The sequence below is a fragment of the Xenopus laevis genome, chromosome 3L (assembly GCF_017654675.1).
Source record: "Xenopus laevis strain J_2021 chromosome 3L, Xenopus_laevis_v10.1, whole genome shotgun sequence".
In the NCBI taxonomy this organism is placed as follows: domain Eukaryota; kingdom Metazoa; phylum Chordata; class Amphibia; order Anura; family Pipidae; genus Xenopus; species Xenopus laevis.
Genome location: NC_054375.1, coordinates 159,976,115 through 159,991,996, shown reverse-complemented (window position 1 = coordinate 159,991,996; position 15,882 = coordinate 159,976,115). Strand labels below are relative to the sequence as shown.

Here is a 15,882-nt window from a genome sequence, read left to right as displayed (position 1 = left end):
GTACATCCTGCAACCTCATCCGCTCCTCTGTTGTTAGTGAAGAAGACAGTCCTGCACCTCTCTGCTCCTCGTGTTATTGTGAAAAGTTACAGTCACCTGCACCCTCTCTGCTCCTCCTAGTTTATTGATATAAGTACTATCCACACCTTCTCTCTCTCTCAGTTTATGATGATAACACAGTCCAGCACCTCTATGCTCCTCTCGTTACTTGAATAAGTATATGTCCTGCACATCTCTGCTCCTCTCATGTTATGTGAATAAGTCACAGCCCCTTGCACTCTCTGCCCTCTCAGTGTCTATGTGAATAAGTTACAGTCCCTGCACCTCTCTGCTTCCTACTCATGTGTTAAGTGACTAATACATCCCTCACCTCTTGCCTCCTCTCATTTAGTGGAATAAGTCATAGTCCCTCGCACCCTCTGCTCCTCTACATTATATCAGAATAATAGTTCCCTGCACCCTCTTTCTGCTCTCTCTGCCGTCTATTGAATAACTACTATCTCACCTCTCTGCTCTCTCCACTTTAGTGAACAAGATACAGTCCTGCACCTCTCTGCTCCTCCAGCTTTATTAGATAAGTACCTTGCACCTCTCTGCTCCTCTAAGTGTTATCGTCATAAGTACATGTACCTGCACCTCTCTAGTCCTCTTGAATGTGAATAAACAGCCCTGCACCTCATCTGACCTCCTTCTGTTTTCTAATAAACTACAGCTCCCTGCACCTCTCTGTCCTCGCAGTTTATGTGAATAAGTACAGTTTCCCAGCACCTCTGCTCCTCTCATGTTATTGACATAAGTACAGTCCCTGCACCTCTCTGCTACTCTCAGTGTTATCGTGAAATAAGATATAGTCCCTGGACACCTCTCTTGTCCTCCATTCTATATGAATACATATCCCTGACCTCTTCTGCTCCTCTCGCGTTATAGTGTGATAATAATTACAGTCCTGCCCTCTCTGCTCCGCTCAGTCTTATGATGATAAGATATACTATCCCTGACTCTTTGCTCCTCTCAGTGTTACTAGACATAAGTCTATAGTCCCTAGCACTCTCTGCTCCTCTACAGTTAGGAAAATGAAGTACATAATCCCTGCACCTCTCCCTATAGCTCCTCTGTCTATGTAAATAAGTACAGTCCCTGCACCTCTCTTCTCCTCTGTTTATGTGAATAATTTTACATCCCTCACCTCTCTGCTCTCTCAGGTATGTAGAAAAGTTTACAGTCCCAGCACCTCTCTCCCTCGTGTTCATGTGATAAGTAACATCACTGAACCTCTCGCTCCTCCATGTTATCATGAAAAAGACATCCCTGCACCTCATCTGCTCCTCTCTGTGCTTATTGAAAATTACAGGTCCCTGCATTCCTCTCTGCCTCCTCTTTTATGGAATAAGTACAGTCCCTGCACCTCTTGTCCTCATTTATGTGAATAATTACATCCCATGCACCCTCTCTTTGCTCCTCTCATTATCTGAATAAAGTACAGCTCCCGCACCTCTTGCTCCTCTCCAGTGTAAGGACTGACAGTACATCCCTGCACCCTCTGCTCCTCCAGTTTATGATGAATAATTATCCCCTCACCTCCCTGCTCCTCTCATCAGTATTATATGACATAATATCCTGCACCTCTCTGTCCTCTCCTGCCTTATGTGAATACAGTACATCCCTCGCACCTCTAATGCTTCCTCATCATGTTATTGAATAATACACCTGCACCTCGCTGCTCCCTCTCATTATATGAATAAATAGTCCTTCACCTCTCGCTCTCTAATGTTTATTAAAAGTACCACATACCTGCACCCTCTTCTGGCCTCCTCTGGTTGGAAAAATACATCCCTGCACCTCCGCTCCTTCAGGTTATGTAATAGTTACAGTCCCGCCACCTCTCTGCTCCTCTCATGTTATTGAATACTAGTACAGTCCCCTGCACTCTCTGCTCCTCTCAGTGTTATGAGTGAATAAAGACAGTGCCCAGCACCTCTCTCTCCTCCTGTTCTTTATGGAATAATACATCCCTGAACTCTCCTCTCCTTTCAGTTTATGTTAATAATACCATCCAGCACTCTCTCTCTCTGTTTATGTAATAATACAGTCCCTGAACCTCTTTCTGCGCTCTCAGTATTTGAAAATACAGTCCCAGCACCTCTCTGCTCCTCTGTGTATTAATAATACATCCCTCACTCTCTGCTGCCTCTCAGTTTATGTGAATAAAGGACAAGTCCCGCACCTCTCTGTCCTCTCCATCTGTTATGGAATAAGTACAGTCCCTGCCACCCTCTGCTCCTCCATGTCTATGGAATACACTATAGTCCCTGCACCTCATCGCTCCTTTCAGTGTTATTTGACTAAGATACAGTCCCTCAGCACTCTCTGCATCCTCTCAGTGTTATTTGAATAATACATCCCTCACCTCTCTTCCTCTCTTGTTATGTATATAAGTACTAGTCCACACTCTCGTCCTGTTCATGTGACATATAGTACTAAGTCCCTGCACCCCTCTCTTGCTTCCTCTCAAGACTAATGTGAATAAGACCAGTCCCCACACCTCTTTCTCCTCACTCACCCTTGGAACTTCAGTCTATGTCAGTGAATAAGTTACATCCGCACTCTGCTGCTCCTTCGTTATAATACCTCACAAACCAACCCTTGCTCTTCCAGTTATCTTGATAATAATAGTCCCTTGCATCTCTGCTCCTTCAGTATGTGAATAAGTACAGTCCCTGCACCTCTCTGCTCTCTATTTATGTAAATAAGTATCATCCCACACCTCTCGTCCTCTCATCATTATCTTAATAAGACAGTCCCTGCACCTTCTGCTCCCCTCTCCTGATGGACGTCACATCCAGGTCAATGTGTAATTAAGGCCCCCCCAGTCCCATGCATTCTCTCTCCTCTGTGTATGTGCAAATACGGTCCCACCTGCTTCTAAGTATCCTCACAGTGTTATCTAGAATAGTACACCCGACACCCTCTCTGCTCTTCTCTCTACGTATAATGACAAGTCAAATCCCGACCCTCGTCCTCTCTCAGTTTTGTGAATATATGTAGTCCCCTGCACCTCTCTGACTCCTTCACTGTATATTATAAGTAGTCCCCACTCTATGCTCCTGCTCACTCCTTATGTGCAAAAAAGTACATTCCCATGCACCCTCTCTGCTCCTCTAATGTATGTGCAAACGTACAGTCCATGCACATCTCTCTCGCTGTGTTATGATAACATCCCTGCACTCTGTCCTCTTGTGCTTGAATAGTACAAGTCCCACACCTCTCTGGTACCTATCCCATATGTATGAAACAGTACAGCCCGCACTCTCTCCCTCAATGTTTTATGAATACGTCGTCCTCACCTCTTGTCCTCTATTTATCTGATAAGTACAGTCCCGCCACCTCTTCTCCTTCACCAGTGTTATGTAATAAGACAGTCTCGCACTCTCTGCTATCCTCTCTAGCTTAACGTGATAACTACCATCCTGAACCTCTCTCTCCATCTGGTATGGACAAGTACAGTCCCCGCACTTCTCGCTCTCTCAGGTTATGTGAATAATACATCACCTGACCTCTCTGCTCTCTTGTTATGAATACAGACTCTTGACCTCTCTGCTCCTCTTCTATGGATAAGTCATTCCCAGCACCTCTCTGCTCCTCTTGTTTATGTGAATAATACGTCCTGAACTCTCTGCTCTCTTCATGCTTATGTGAAAGTCGTCCTCTGCACTCTTGCTCCTCTTCAGTGTTATCTGAATAATACAAGCCCTCACTCTCTGCTTCTAGTTGTTCTGTCTGAATAATTACAGTACCTGCACTCTTCCTCCTCTCCTGTGTTATTGAATAATTATACCCCCAGTGCACCCTTGTACCTTCGATTTTATTATGTGCAATAAGTACAGTCTGACTACCTCTCTGCTCCTTCATCAATGTTAGTGAATAGTACAGTCCCTTGCACCTCTCTGCTACTTCTCAGATTTATGGATTAAATATGGAAAATCCCTTACACAAACCTCGTTCAGTTCCCAGTACAGTAGTCACCCAAATAATCACATAATAATCTGCTTTTTAGTAGGTTTGTGAGGTCGCTGGCAGTCCCCCTGTCCTGTCATTCATCCATCAGACATGGAAGAACCTGAATAGTGGCAGCAATATACATATGTTATATTGAACACTCAGTACATGTATATTCCGTTTATAGCTACTTACATTGCTTATTGTATCTACTCTAAATATATCTGTAACTACCTAGAATATATGTATCTACTCTGACATTTTATATTATCTATCTCTTATACTATTGTTATCATCCATTCAACTACTTCTGTCATACCCAGTCATTCATTCTGATATTACTCATGTACATTGTTATATGTATTCATACTCTTACATCGCTATAGAGTAAACGCTGTAGTTATTTAGCTATCTACTCAGTACATCTTATATTGTACTACTTTACATTTATATGTATCACTTAAATTACCAATTTTATATTGTATCTACCTTAATTGTATGTTATCTACCTCTGTACATTTATCATTCTACTCTGTATGTAATGAATACCTACACTTGTTATATTTAAACTACTCTGTAATTATTGAATAACACTTGTACAAGTTATAGATTACTCATTACATTGTATATATGAATCTCACTCTGACATCTATATTTGATCCTACCTTACATTATATCTGAACACTCATATAAATTTTATATTGTAATTACTCTGATACACTTTCTAAGTATACCCTACATCTTCCACATTTTATATATATCTACTGCTACATTTAATATCTATTATCTGATCCTAAACCGTATATTAAGAATATATTGCTATTAATCTCGACATTATATTGTGTAAATACTCTGTGTACATTGATATTGCTTATTACTCCTGCATACAGTCATTGATTGTAAACTATCTTAGATCTCTTAATTGTAACTACTTTACATTGTCAAGTACATAACCTGTTAATTCTTATATGATCTACTCTGTCAAGTTGATATATCGCATTCTATCTGTAGTGACTGTGATCCCTAAGATAGGCAATACTGGGATCTTATAAGGAATGGACACCTGTGACTCTTGTAGCTCTGTTTTGCCGTTGCATGATCCACAATACCACAATGATATCACAATGTGCAGCATTTCTAGCCTACTTTTTATTTTATGTGCGTGTCCATATTAAACGCAGCCCCTCTGGGAAACGGAAACACACACACCAATCTCTGTCTATTCCACACCTTATGGCTCGCTGATTGTCAATACCCTTTCCCAGCCAATTCCAGACTGTATCTTGACCACGCAACCCCCTAAACTGTCTTGTATTACAGAGTGCTGCCTTTGTGGTCAGCACCCACATTGGCTGACTGTCCACTCAGGTGCCAGCGGGAGACATTAATACCAATTGTGGCACTCTGGCCAACAGCAAGTATCATCTTCTGTACTCCTTCATTAATGTCCTCACTAATGGTGCTCACCCCAGCTTGCCTATCCACTTTTACGTATTAACATAATACTAGTCATCTGTGCATTAGAATGCTAATAATTTACAACATGACTTTCCCTTTAGCCTTCTCTTAGAAGTGGGCAGCTCTCTGGTTATGGGGGCGGGGTTACAAGGAGTCTCCGCCCAATTCAAAGCACTTAGTGCAAGAAGGTGTGGGTAGTACTCAGGCCCCTCAACAGGAACCCCTCCCAGTGCCCACCCACAGCTCCTCTCCCCTTGTACCTGTGTACTCCCCCCCAGCTCCAGATCAGGTGGCACTAACCAGCTCCTCAGTACAGTGCCAATCTCTGGCCAAAGAGCTAGCAATCCACTCACAGCACAAACGCCAATCTCACTGGCCAAAGAGCTAGCAATCCACTCACAGCACAAATGCAAAACACACTGATGACACAAAACTACACAAAACTTTCCCTTTAATTACAAGTGAGAGTGATACAGTGCTTGTGCTTGGGGAAGAGGATTCCTGGGGAGACCACTGTAGCACCCCCTTTTCTGTTCCTCCCTCCCCCACAGAGCAGCTGATTGGCCATCACAATGCCAGAGCTGCCCATCCACAAATCAGTAAGATGCCACCCAGAGGTGCCGCTTTGGTCAGAGTGGGGTCCCCCGTCAGAGCCTGATAATAGAACGTTCCACTGAAAAGAACCAATCCCGATGTCAGCAATGAGCCGGCCTGTGGGGCAAATGGAAGAGCCGTGTGTTAGGGGGTGACATGTACAGATGGGAGAGTCCACTCAGAGTGCCTGGGGGAATAACCCAGTCATTTACATCATGTCACAATCCCAACGACCCATAATTCCTGCACTAAGTAATGCTGCCCCCTCCTCTCTTCTGTCCTGAACTAAAGTGTAAGCTTCTTGCACCCAACATGTTTATCCCAGTATATATAGGTGCCACATGTATAGATGTGCCCAGAGACAGACAGACAGACATGTTTCAGACACGCAGGGAGTTTAGTGATGGGCCCCCCAATGTGACAGGCTGGGAGTTTATGGACACTAGCACACCCCCCGTATCATACTCACATGGTACTTACCAGCAGTGGGCGGCGACAGTGTGGTACTGCCAGTAATGCCAGGCTGTGCAGGAAGTGATAGTGATTGGCAGTTGCAAAGAGCTGGGGGACATACAGGAGACAGGAATTAATGGATCTCTCTATAGGGAACCAGCCCATCCCCCAATGATCACAAGCCGCTCACTCACTCCTCCCCCACTCACTCACTCAGGCTCTCCAACATGATGACACAAAGCTCAGCAGTGTGACACTCAGTGGGTTAACTTGCCCCGGTCAGTAACAGATCTTTCCAAAAATGGCCAGACGTGGCAGTGCCCAGTGTTCAGCTGTCCTGGTTACTCTGTGCCACCATGTGTGGGAGGGGTCAGTACATGTGTGGGAGGGGCCAGTACATGTGTGGGAGGGATCCGTGCATGTGTGGGAGGGGTCAGTACATGTGAGAGACTAGACAGCTGTATGAGATGTAGCAGAGAGTCAGTGGGAGGGGCCAGTACATGTGTGGGAGGAGTCAGTACATGTGAGAGACTAGACAGCTGTATGAGATGTAGCAGAGAGTCAGTGGGAGGGGCCAGTACATGTGTGGGAGGAGTCAGTACATGTGAGAGACTAGACAGCTGTATGAGATGTAGCAGAGAGTCAGTGTAGGAGACAAGGGCACAAGTCTATTGGCAGCACGAGAAGAAAACTCCCCACTAGAGCCACTGGGGTAGCCCCATGTTAGAGAGACAGGAGGACAATACGGGGCCCCCCAACCAATATCTCCCCAATAATCAGTCACTTATTGACTAGACGGGTTTAACCTCATGCTCCATAAATGGTGCCTTAGGCCTTTGCTGGGGTCTCACGTCTCCCCAATAAATGGCACAGTGGGAGGAAGGGGGGAGGTGTAATGGAAATGGGGGTGTCAGGCTATGGGATGTGGGGGTGCCATTGTTACATCATTACACCCCTCACCTCTTTCAGGTAATCGTCCCGGTCGCTCGTCCTGAGACCTGTATGAGAGTGAGGAAGAAAAGGAGTGAGGAGTCATATACACTCTATATATATATATATACATACACACCTCTATCACTGGGGCTCCCCTCAAATGTGTGGGGGGAGGGATAGGCCCAGTGATTGGTCAGGAACACATTAAGCTTTCCTTATCCACAAGCTGCAGTAACACAGAGCTGCCACCAGGACTGGGACATTACTGACTGACACTTCTATTACTCCTCAATCAATCAATATAAATCCATCAATATAAATCCATCAATATAAATCCATCAATATAAATCCATCAATATAAATCCATCAATATAAATCCATCAATATAAATCCATCAATATAAATACATCAATATAAATCCATCAATATAAATACAGACAAATACAAGAGTCCTGAGCACTCAGCCCATTATCAATATATTTAAGACATTTTGTGCTACTGAAACATGCCTTCCCCTTTAAACAAAAGGTCACAGTCTCATTGCTGGTTTAATATATATTAGTGGCGAGCACAAGTTCCCCTTGTTTCTTATACTTATTCATATAAATGCAGATTTAGTGTAAAGTGAGGCCAGTGTGACACAAGTACAACTCCCAGCGTCCCCTGGGGGAGTCCAATGCCATAAAGCAAGTCAGTGACATGAGATGATGGAATGGGGAGGGGCAGCTGTTGTTACATGAAGTAAATGAGGCCTGTGTAGCCCATCAGTACTATACACTGCTATATACACAACATACAAACAGTCAGGGTAACTACTGCCCAACCCCAGGGACTCAGGTCACTGCGGCACAACAGCAGCACGGACTCACTTTACAGCAGGGGTCCCCAACCTTTTTAACCCGTGAGCCACATTCAAATGTAAAAAGAGTTGGGGAGCAACACAATCGTGAAAAAGTCCCTTGGGGTGCCAAATAAGGGCTGTGATTGGCTATTTGGTAGCCCCTGTGTGGACTGGCAGCCTACAACAGGCTGTACTTGGTACTATACTTGGGTTTTATGCAATTAAAATTAGCTTTCAAGCTTGAAATTCAAAAATAAGCACATGCTTTGAGGGCCCTGAGAGCAACATCCAAGGAGTTGGAGAGCAACATGTTGCTCACGAGCTACTGGTTGGGGATCACTGCTTTACAGCCAGGACAGAGAGTCGCACGTGACTGACAGTGGGCGGGATAAGAAGTGGAACAAACACGCCCCTCACGCTGCCGGTACTACTGTCTCACTGGGGGATGGGGGAGCTGCAGGCGAGAGGGGCACGTGACACAGAGAGGAGGCAAAGACAGAGTGTGACACAAGGAAAGAGCCCGTCTCACCATGAGCTCCATAAGCGCCCGCTGTCACCGCGAGAGCCCCAGACACAGCCCCAAGGCGCCGCCACAACTTAGGAGCCGCCATGTTTGTTCACCCGGAAATCTCTCACGTTCCTTGTTGCTGATTTCCACGCCCACCTTCAGACGGAGGCCAATAGGCGCTATGTGGGCGTGTTATACAGCTCGCGTTCTGATAGGTCCAACCAATAGAGTGCCCGAGAGTCCCCGCGCATTTTTGCCTTGACAACAGTGGAATAAAATTTCGGGCGGAGAGTAGTACGCATGCGCACCTTGGTTCCATGTACTTCTTTATCTGTTTATTTGTTTTATCACTTCTGCTTTATATCCGTGTGAATCGCTTGTGTGATCTCCCCGGCACCAGAAACTACTGAGCATGCGCATTGGGATAGTGCTGTATAATGTAAACTTGCTGCAGGGCCCGCCCACCTCTTCAGGCTCCGCCCATAGTAGAGTAAAAAGAAATAATAATGGCTGCTGAATGATCAACACTGAGAGCCCATTGCTGCTCAGGGCCCTACTGGTTACTAAAACTACTGCTGCTAAACATGATGTTACATCCCAATGTTAATAATAGGGGAGTGAGATGAATATATAGGGGGCAACTCTAATTACTCTCAGGGGCCCATAGAAATTAAACTGACCGATTGCTGGCCCGCCCCCCTTACAACTTAAACAAGGGGCCCATAGAATTGTTGTTTTTTAGATTTAGGTGGCCAGGGGCCCATAAAGGGATATTACTGTGTGTAGGAATAACAGGAGGGATAGGACTGTGTGTAGGAATAACAGGAGGGATAGGACTGTGTGTAGGAATAACAGGAGGGATATTATTGTGTGTAGGAATAACAGGAGGGATATTATTGTGTGTAGGAATAACAGGAGGGATATTACTGTGTGTAGGAATAACAGGAGGGATATTATTGTGTGTAGGAATAACAGGTATCTTAGTTGCACCTGGCGGCTGTTCTGGGCTCTCTGCCAAAAGCCAATTAAGTTAGAAAATTGTTTCTTTTTCTTTCTGTTCAGTGCAGAGAAAAACTGGACTTTTCAGTACAAACGAGGGACTGCGGGGTGAGCTGTCAAAAGCAGGACTGTCCCGCTAGAAAACAGGACAGTTGGGAGGTATGCATTCATTATTCTGATGTTTTCTCTAGCCAGACCTTGGAACCGAGGCATTATCAGTGGAGAAATGCCACAAGGCCAGAGCCAAAACATCCAGCGTTTATGGCAAATACACTTGGACTGTGCCTGCCATATTGGTGGTGGCACAGTGAGAAATGGCACAGGGAAAGGAACAAAACCGTGTCTCTATGGATTGTTTCACCTGAGCCGTCCCAGAGAATTAGACAGATGACCATGCCGACCTCATGGTGCACAACTTTACTATTCATTTCCTAAGAAGCATGACCCTACATGACCCCAATTCTTCATGTCGTTAAAGGTATCCATTATTTTAATTGCTTTGTTTGCCTTTTTCTGACTCTTTTGCATTTCTTCAATGTGTTGTATCAAGATTCAAGAGTGAGTTTATTGTCATTTCATCCATATACGTTTGTACAATACACAGTGAGATGAAACAACGTTCCTCTAGGACCTCTAGGTGCTACACACAACATAGATGTACCAGACAACAGACAAAAAGTGCAAAAATGTGCAACTGGTGCAAGACAGGACAGCACAGTGCAGTGTGAACAGTGAGTGTGAGGGGTGTGTTGGATCAGACACAATGCTGGTGGCTTTACGGATGCAGCGAGTGGTGTAAATGTCCGTGATGGAAGGAAGAGAGACACCTATGATCTTCTCTATGTCTTCACTATCCTCTGTAGGGTCTTGTGCTCCATGACAGTGCAGTTCCAGGCCAGACAGTGATACAGCTGCTCAGGATGCTCTCGATAGTCCCTCTGTAGAAGGTTGTGAGTATGGATGGTGGGAGATGGGATTTCCTCTGGAAGTAGAGGAGCTGTTGGGCTTTCTTGGCTAAGTAGCTGGTGTTGTGGGACCAGGTGAGGTTCTCCGCCAGGTGGAGACCAAGGAATTTGGTGCTTTTGACGATCTCCACATTAGAGCCGTCGATGTACAGTGGCAGGTGGTCACTCCTAGTCTTCCTAAAGTCAACAACCATCTCCTTTGTTTTGTCTACATTGAGAGACAGGTTGTTGGCTCTGCACCAGTCTGTTAACCGCTGCACCTCCTCCATGTATGGTGACCCGTCATTATTGCTGATGAGACCCACCACGGTCGTGTCATTAGTGAACTTTATAATGTGATTTGTGCGGTGAGAGGCTACACAGTCATACGTCAGCAGAGTGAACAGTAGAGGACTAAGCACACAGCCTTGAGGGGCTGTGTGCTTAGGGGGTATTTATGTATGTAATATAACTTTACTTGTAAAGAGCGGTTAAGGAGCTGCAGTGCTGTACAGTGCATAAAAGTACTATATAAATAAAAGTACAATATATATAAAAGTACAATATAAAAGTACAATATAAATAAAAGTACAATATAAATAAAAGTACAAACGGGGAAGACAAAGAGCTTAATAAGTATGTGGTAAGAGACACAGTAGGAAGGCGGTTGGATAACATACAGCTACAAATTGGAGGGGAAAGTGCACAAGATAAAGTCATTGTCCAATAGGAACAGGACTAGACTAATGTTCTACTGCTCCGAAGAGCAGACTCTTGGTTTTCTCTTGAAGAGATTGAGAGAGTGTTCCTTACAGAGGAATTCAGGGAGGGAATGACAGAGGGAAGGAGCAGAAGATAGAAAGGTTTGAGAGGTGACAGTGGATGGAGGGAAGAGAAGGTGAATCTGAGAGGAGAAGACACGAATGTACAGTGAGACAAGAGAAGAAATGTAGTGAGGAGCAGAGGAGTGAGGGACATGAATGTTATCAGAAGGAGTTTCTATGTTGTCCTTTGTTTAACAGGCAGTCCTATCTTGGCTATATTGTGAAGGAAGAAGCGACAGGTTTTGGCAGGATTATTAATAGAGAAGGAGAGGGACTGGTCAAAGATGATCCCAACAGTGTGTTGCGTTAATGGGGTTAATGGTCATGCCATCAATAGTAATGGTGAAAGGAAGAGAAGGACTCAGTTTGGGTGGAAAGACCATGAGCTGAGTCTTGGCCAAGTTGAGCTTGAGGTGATGTTGATTCATCCAGGAGGAGATATTTACTAACAGTCTGGGATCAGTGAGGGGTGTCTCAGTATATCTGGATATCATTGGCATACTGCTGTATTTAAGGCCAAATGAAGATATAAGGTCTCCTAAAGAGAGAGAGTACAAGGAGAACAACAGAGGAACAAGTCCAGAACCCTGAGACACCACCACATTAAGATGAACGGGGGGAGAGGATTTGTTATGAGCAGTAACAGAGAAGTCAGAAAGGTAGGAAGAGAAGCAGGAATAAAGGTAGGAAGAGAAGCAGGAATAAAGGTAGGAAGAGAAGCAGGAATAAAGGTAGGAAGAGAAGCAGGAATAAAAGTAGGAAGAGAAGCAGGAATAAAAGTAGGAAGAGAAGCAGGAATAAAAGTAGGAAGCGAAGCAGGAATAAAGGTAGGAAGAGAAGCAGGAATAAAGGTAGGAAGCAAAGCAGGAATAAAAGTAGGAAGAGAAGCAGGAATAAAGGTAGGAAGAGAAGCAGGAATAGCCACTGAATGGAGAATTTGCAGTAGAACAGAATGGGCACCAGTATAAAAAGCAGAAGAGAAGTCCAGGAGAATGAGAATAATTGGGGGCCTAGCTATTTTGAAAAGTGCAGCACAGCTGGGCCCCCCTTTAGGCCCTCGCCCGGTACAGCAGTACCTGCCAACTGGCCTTTTTACTGTGGTGTGGTAGGTGGGGCCCATGGGATTGGGTCTGGGGCAGAGGAATGGGGCCTGTGATGTCTGATGGTGACCCTGTCTCCCCCAGTCTGTTTCCAAATATTCTGGGTTAAAGTTTTTTCCTGGCAGTTCAGTAACTGACCAGGGAGTGTCACTGCTCTATACTTTAAAAAGGAAAGCCAACACGTGCTCCTCCTCTTTGGAACCCACTTGTTGGAGGAGGTGGATGGTTCTTAGAGTTTGGGCAAAGATAGGCGAAGTAGGTAGATAGTTGAGGATAGTTCTACAATAACTAGGAGTGAGAGGATCAGGGTAGCTAGTGAGCAACTTGATGATCCACCAAGTAGATTAAAAGAATTATCAATGGGTGTACCACCACCTGCAGCGTAGGAGGCTCAGGGACGACTGTAGATTGCCTTGGTTCCATTTGAATGGCCTGCTGAACAACTATACTGTGTTATATATGACTAACCTTTAAGATTAGTTGTGACTGTCCTCCTGGAGGCTGTTCTGTGTTCCTGTCCCCCTGCAGCTTCTTCTTCATTCCTTTCCCCATGGAGGTTCTTCTACGTTCCTGTCCTCCTGGGGTTTCTTCTACATTCTTGTCCTCCTGGAGCTTCTTCTACATTCCTGTCCCCCTGGAGTTTCTTATACATTCTTGTCCCCCTGGAGCTTCTTCTATATTCCTGTCCCCCTGGAAGTTCTTCTACATTCCTGTCCCCATGGAGGTTCTTTTACGTTCCTGTCCTCCTGGAGGTTCTTCTACATTCCTGTCCTCCTGGAGGTTTTTCTACACTCCTGTCCCCCTGGAGCTTCTTCAACATTCCTGTACCCCTGGAGGTTCTTCTACGTTCCTCTCCCCCAGGAGCTTCTTCTATGTCAGCAACAGTTCTACTCTGGAGAACCACATCAATTAGCAAGTCATCTTTTTATTATAAAGTGCACAACATGTTTCGGATCAAAGATCCTTCATCAGGTACTTATGTTAACATAACCACACGATGAAGGATCATTGATCCAAAACATGTAGTGCACTTTATAATAAAAAGATGACTTGCTAATTGATGTGGTTCTCCATAGTGATACTGTTGCTGATTTGGAAGGTCTGGTGGTACTAACTAATTTACAAAAAAGACAGGGAAGACTATAACCTACACCCTGCTAATATCTTTGAAGGTTTTTTTTATATTTCTGTCCTCCTGGAACCAGAGCAAGATATGGAGCAGGTCTAGGAAATGGAACAAGACTCGCAACTGGAACATGACTAGAAAAAAAGAGCAGTAAAAATGAATGAACAAAGAAATGAGTGGCAAGTGTCTCACCAGCTATCACTTTTGATGGACCCACAAAGATTCTCCTAAAGATCATATAGTCTCGTTCCATTTCCTGTTCCTGTGCCAGTTGCCTGATATGGTCCTACTTCCGTAAATGTCCAGGTTCTTGTTTCATTTTCTGCTCATGTCCCACCTCTTGTTCCTGTGCTATAAAGCCCAGCGCCAGTACCTGGCTCCCCAAGTCCCTTTCTTATTCTACCCCTAATATATATATATTGAGCCAGATACCCCAATACTTCCTTGTCATACTGCTCTACTCCAGTATATTCCGTAACTAGTCTTTACCCCAAATCCATTTCTCATTCTACCCCAAATTTATATTGAGTCTGATACCCCAATGCCTCCTTTTCATACTGCTCTACTCAAGTATTTTCTGTAACTAGTCTTGCACCCCAAATGCATTTTTCATGCTAGTCCCCAACATGTATTGATTCTGATACCCCAATACCTATTTGTCATTTTGCTGTCCTTGTCTTACTGCTCTCCTCCAGTAAATTCTATAACCAGTCTTGCACCTCAAATGCATTTCTCATTCTAGCCCCCCAATATATATTAAATATGATACCTCAATACCTCCTTGACATACTGCTCTACTTGGATACTGAAGTATATTCTATAGCCATTTTCAGATTTCCATCCAGCTTGGTAGTGGTTCTCGTGCCCCCAAACCTCCCACTGGAACATGCCAAACCTGGTACCCCCAAATTCCTTTCCCATGGTCTCCAGAGGATGGGTCTTCCTTTCCCTGGTCTTTAGCCTGTTACCCCAGAGCATTTGAAGAGGGTCCATCAGGTGCCTGGGATTACCTTCTCTAGTGCTCCTCCAGCCTCCATCCAATCTGCATTCTCAGTCTTTCTCCTTGTCCTCCCTCCTCCTCCTCCTTCCTGCTCCTCTCCTCCTGCCCCCTCCTTCCTGCTCCTCTGCTGCCCCCCTCCCTCGCTACAAAATGGTTTTCCTCGCCTCACACACAGGGATGTGGGGCTGCTGGAGGATCGGGGCTTTGGGTACCACTGGATGCTGGGAGATGATTGACAGCCGGTACCAGGCAGGAGATGGAGGGATGAAGCTGATGATGATGATGGGGGCTGTGGAGCGGAGCTGCTGATTCTGCCCTGGGTCTTACCCCTCCCTGGGCTATTGCTGGATTCACCCTGATCGCTTGTTATTAAAGGTGAGGGGCCGAGGGCTGGGGGGGGGGTTGGATGGAGCAGGGAAGGGCCGATTGGGTGAGGATGACTGTGCTGAAAGGGTAACTGACCCCCAATAACACGCTATTGCCCTGATGGGATGAAATGAGGGGGATTAAATTATTTACATAAGGAAGAAATAACCCCCCCCAAAAAAAAAAACAGGATGAGAGGCGTCTGGGTCTGACACATTGTGGGGGTTACAATGATGGGGGGGGGGCTTATGCCGTTAACCTTTTCCCTGCAGGGCAGCAGATACCGCAGTGACAGTGTAGGAGCAATAAGGTCCCCCCTTTATACAGCGATGGGATAATCCCTCTGTATAAGAAATGGCTGCAATTTCTATTTCTACCCTCCCCCCCCACACTCTCTATGACTGCAGGCTGCATATCAGTCCCTGGGGGTCCCTTGGGGGAGAGGGGGGAGAGTCTGCACCAGCAGGGGGTGGGGGGCAAATACTGCAGCTTAATTCCCTCTGTGTCTCTGTCCCTCTGTGCACCCCCTCCTTAACCATATACCCCCCCCCATCACACACAGACAGACAGACAGATGCAGAGACAGCTGGATAATAAAGAGACAGATAGAGGGGGTTGATCAAGTGCAGCCCCCAGTGATGGACATGACACTCTGCCATTGTGCTCTCCCTGCCCAGCGAGGACACTGTCCCCCCATATCCTTATGTCCCCCCATATCCTTACTGTAGAACTTGGGCACC

The 15,882-nt window shown here is 45.3% G+C and overlaps 2 protein-coding genes across 3 annotated transcripts in view; one reads left to right on the top strand and one right to left on the bottom strand.

The window, feature by feature from the left end:
* Positions 1-5,888: 5,888 nt before the first annotated feature.
* tmem256.L (transmembrane protein 256 L homeolog) lies at positions 5,889-8,961 on the bottom strand. Its single transcript, XM_018253912.2, has 4 exons — positions 8,805-8,961; positions 7,462-7,499; positions 6,529-6,609; positions 5,889-6,165 (listed from the first exon to the last, which is right to left on the bottom strand). The coding sequence occupies exons 1-4, from the start codon at positions 8,884-8,886 to the stop codon at positions 6,022-6,024; spliced, it is 345 nt and encodes a 114-aa protein (XP_018109401.1). The 5' UTR covers positions 8,887-8,961; the 3' UTR covers positions 5,889-6,021.
* Positions 8,962-14,891: 5,930 nt separating this feature from the next.
* The window catches only part of nlgn2.L (neuroligin 2 L homeolog), a 40,746-nt gene continuing 39,755 nt past the window's right edge, over positions 14,892-15,882 (top strand). The window contains exon 1 of one of the 2 annotated variants that reach the window (XM_041587415.1): positions 14,892-15,151. The gene's annotated coding sequence lies outside the window, so the exon portion shown is untranslated. The remainder of the gene's footprint in view (positions 15,152-15,882) is intronic. The other variant, XM_018253888.2, reaches the window with a different exon arrangement.

Excerpts from the sequence above, each read along its gene's own strand:
- tmem256.L (XM_018253912.2), bottom strand. The coding sequence starts at position 8,886 with ATGGCGGCTCCTAAGTTGTGGCGGCGCCTTGGGGCTGTGTCTGGGGCT. Across the intron at positions 6,610-7,461 it reads GGGACGATTACCTGAAAGAG|CTCTTTGCAACTGCCAATCA; the intron begins GTGAGGGGTGTA and ends TATGTCCCCCAG. Across the intron at positions 6,166-6,528 it reads ACTGTCGCCGCCCACTGCTG|GCCGGCTCATTGCTGACATC; the intron begins GTAAGTACCATG and ends TTTGCCCCACAG.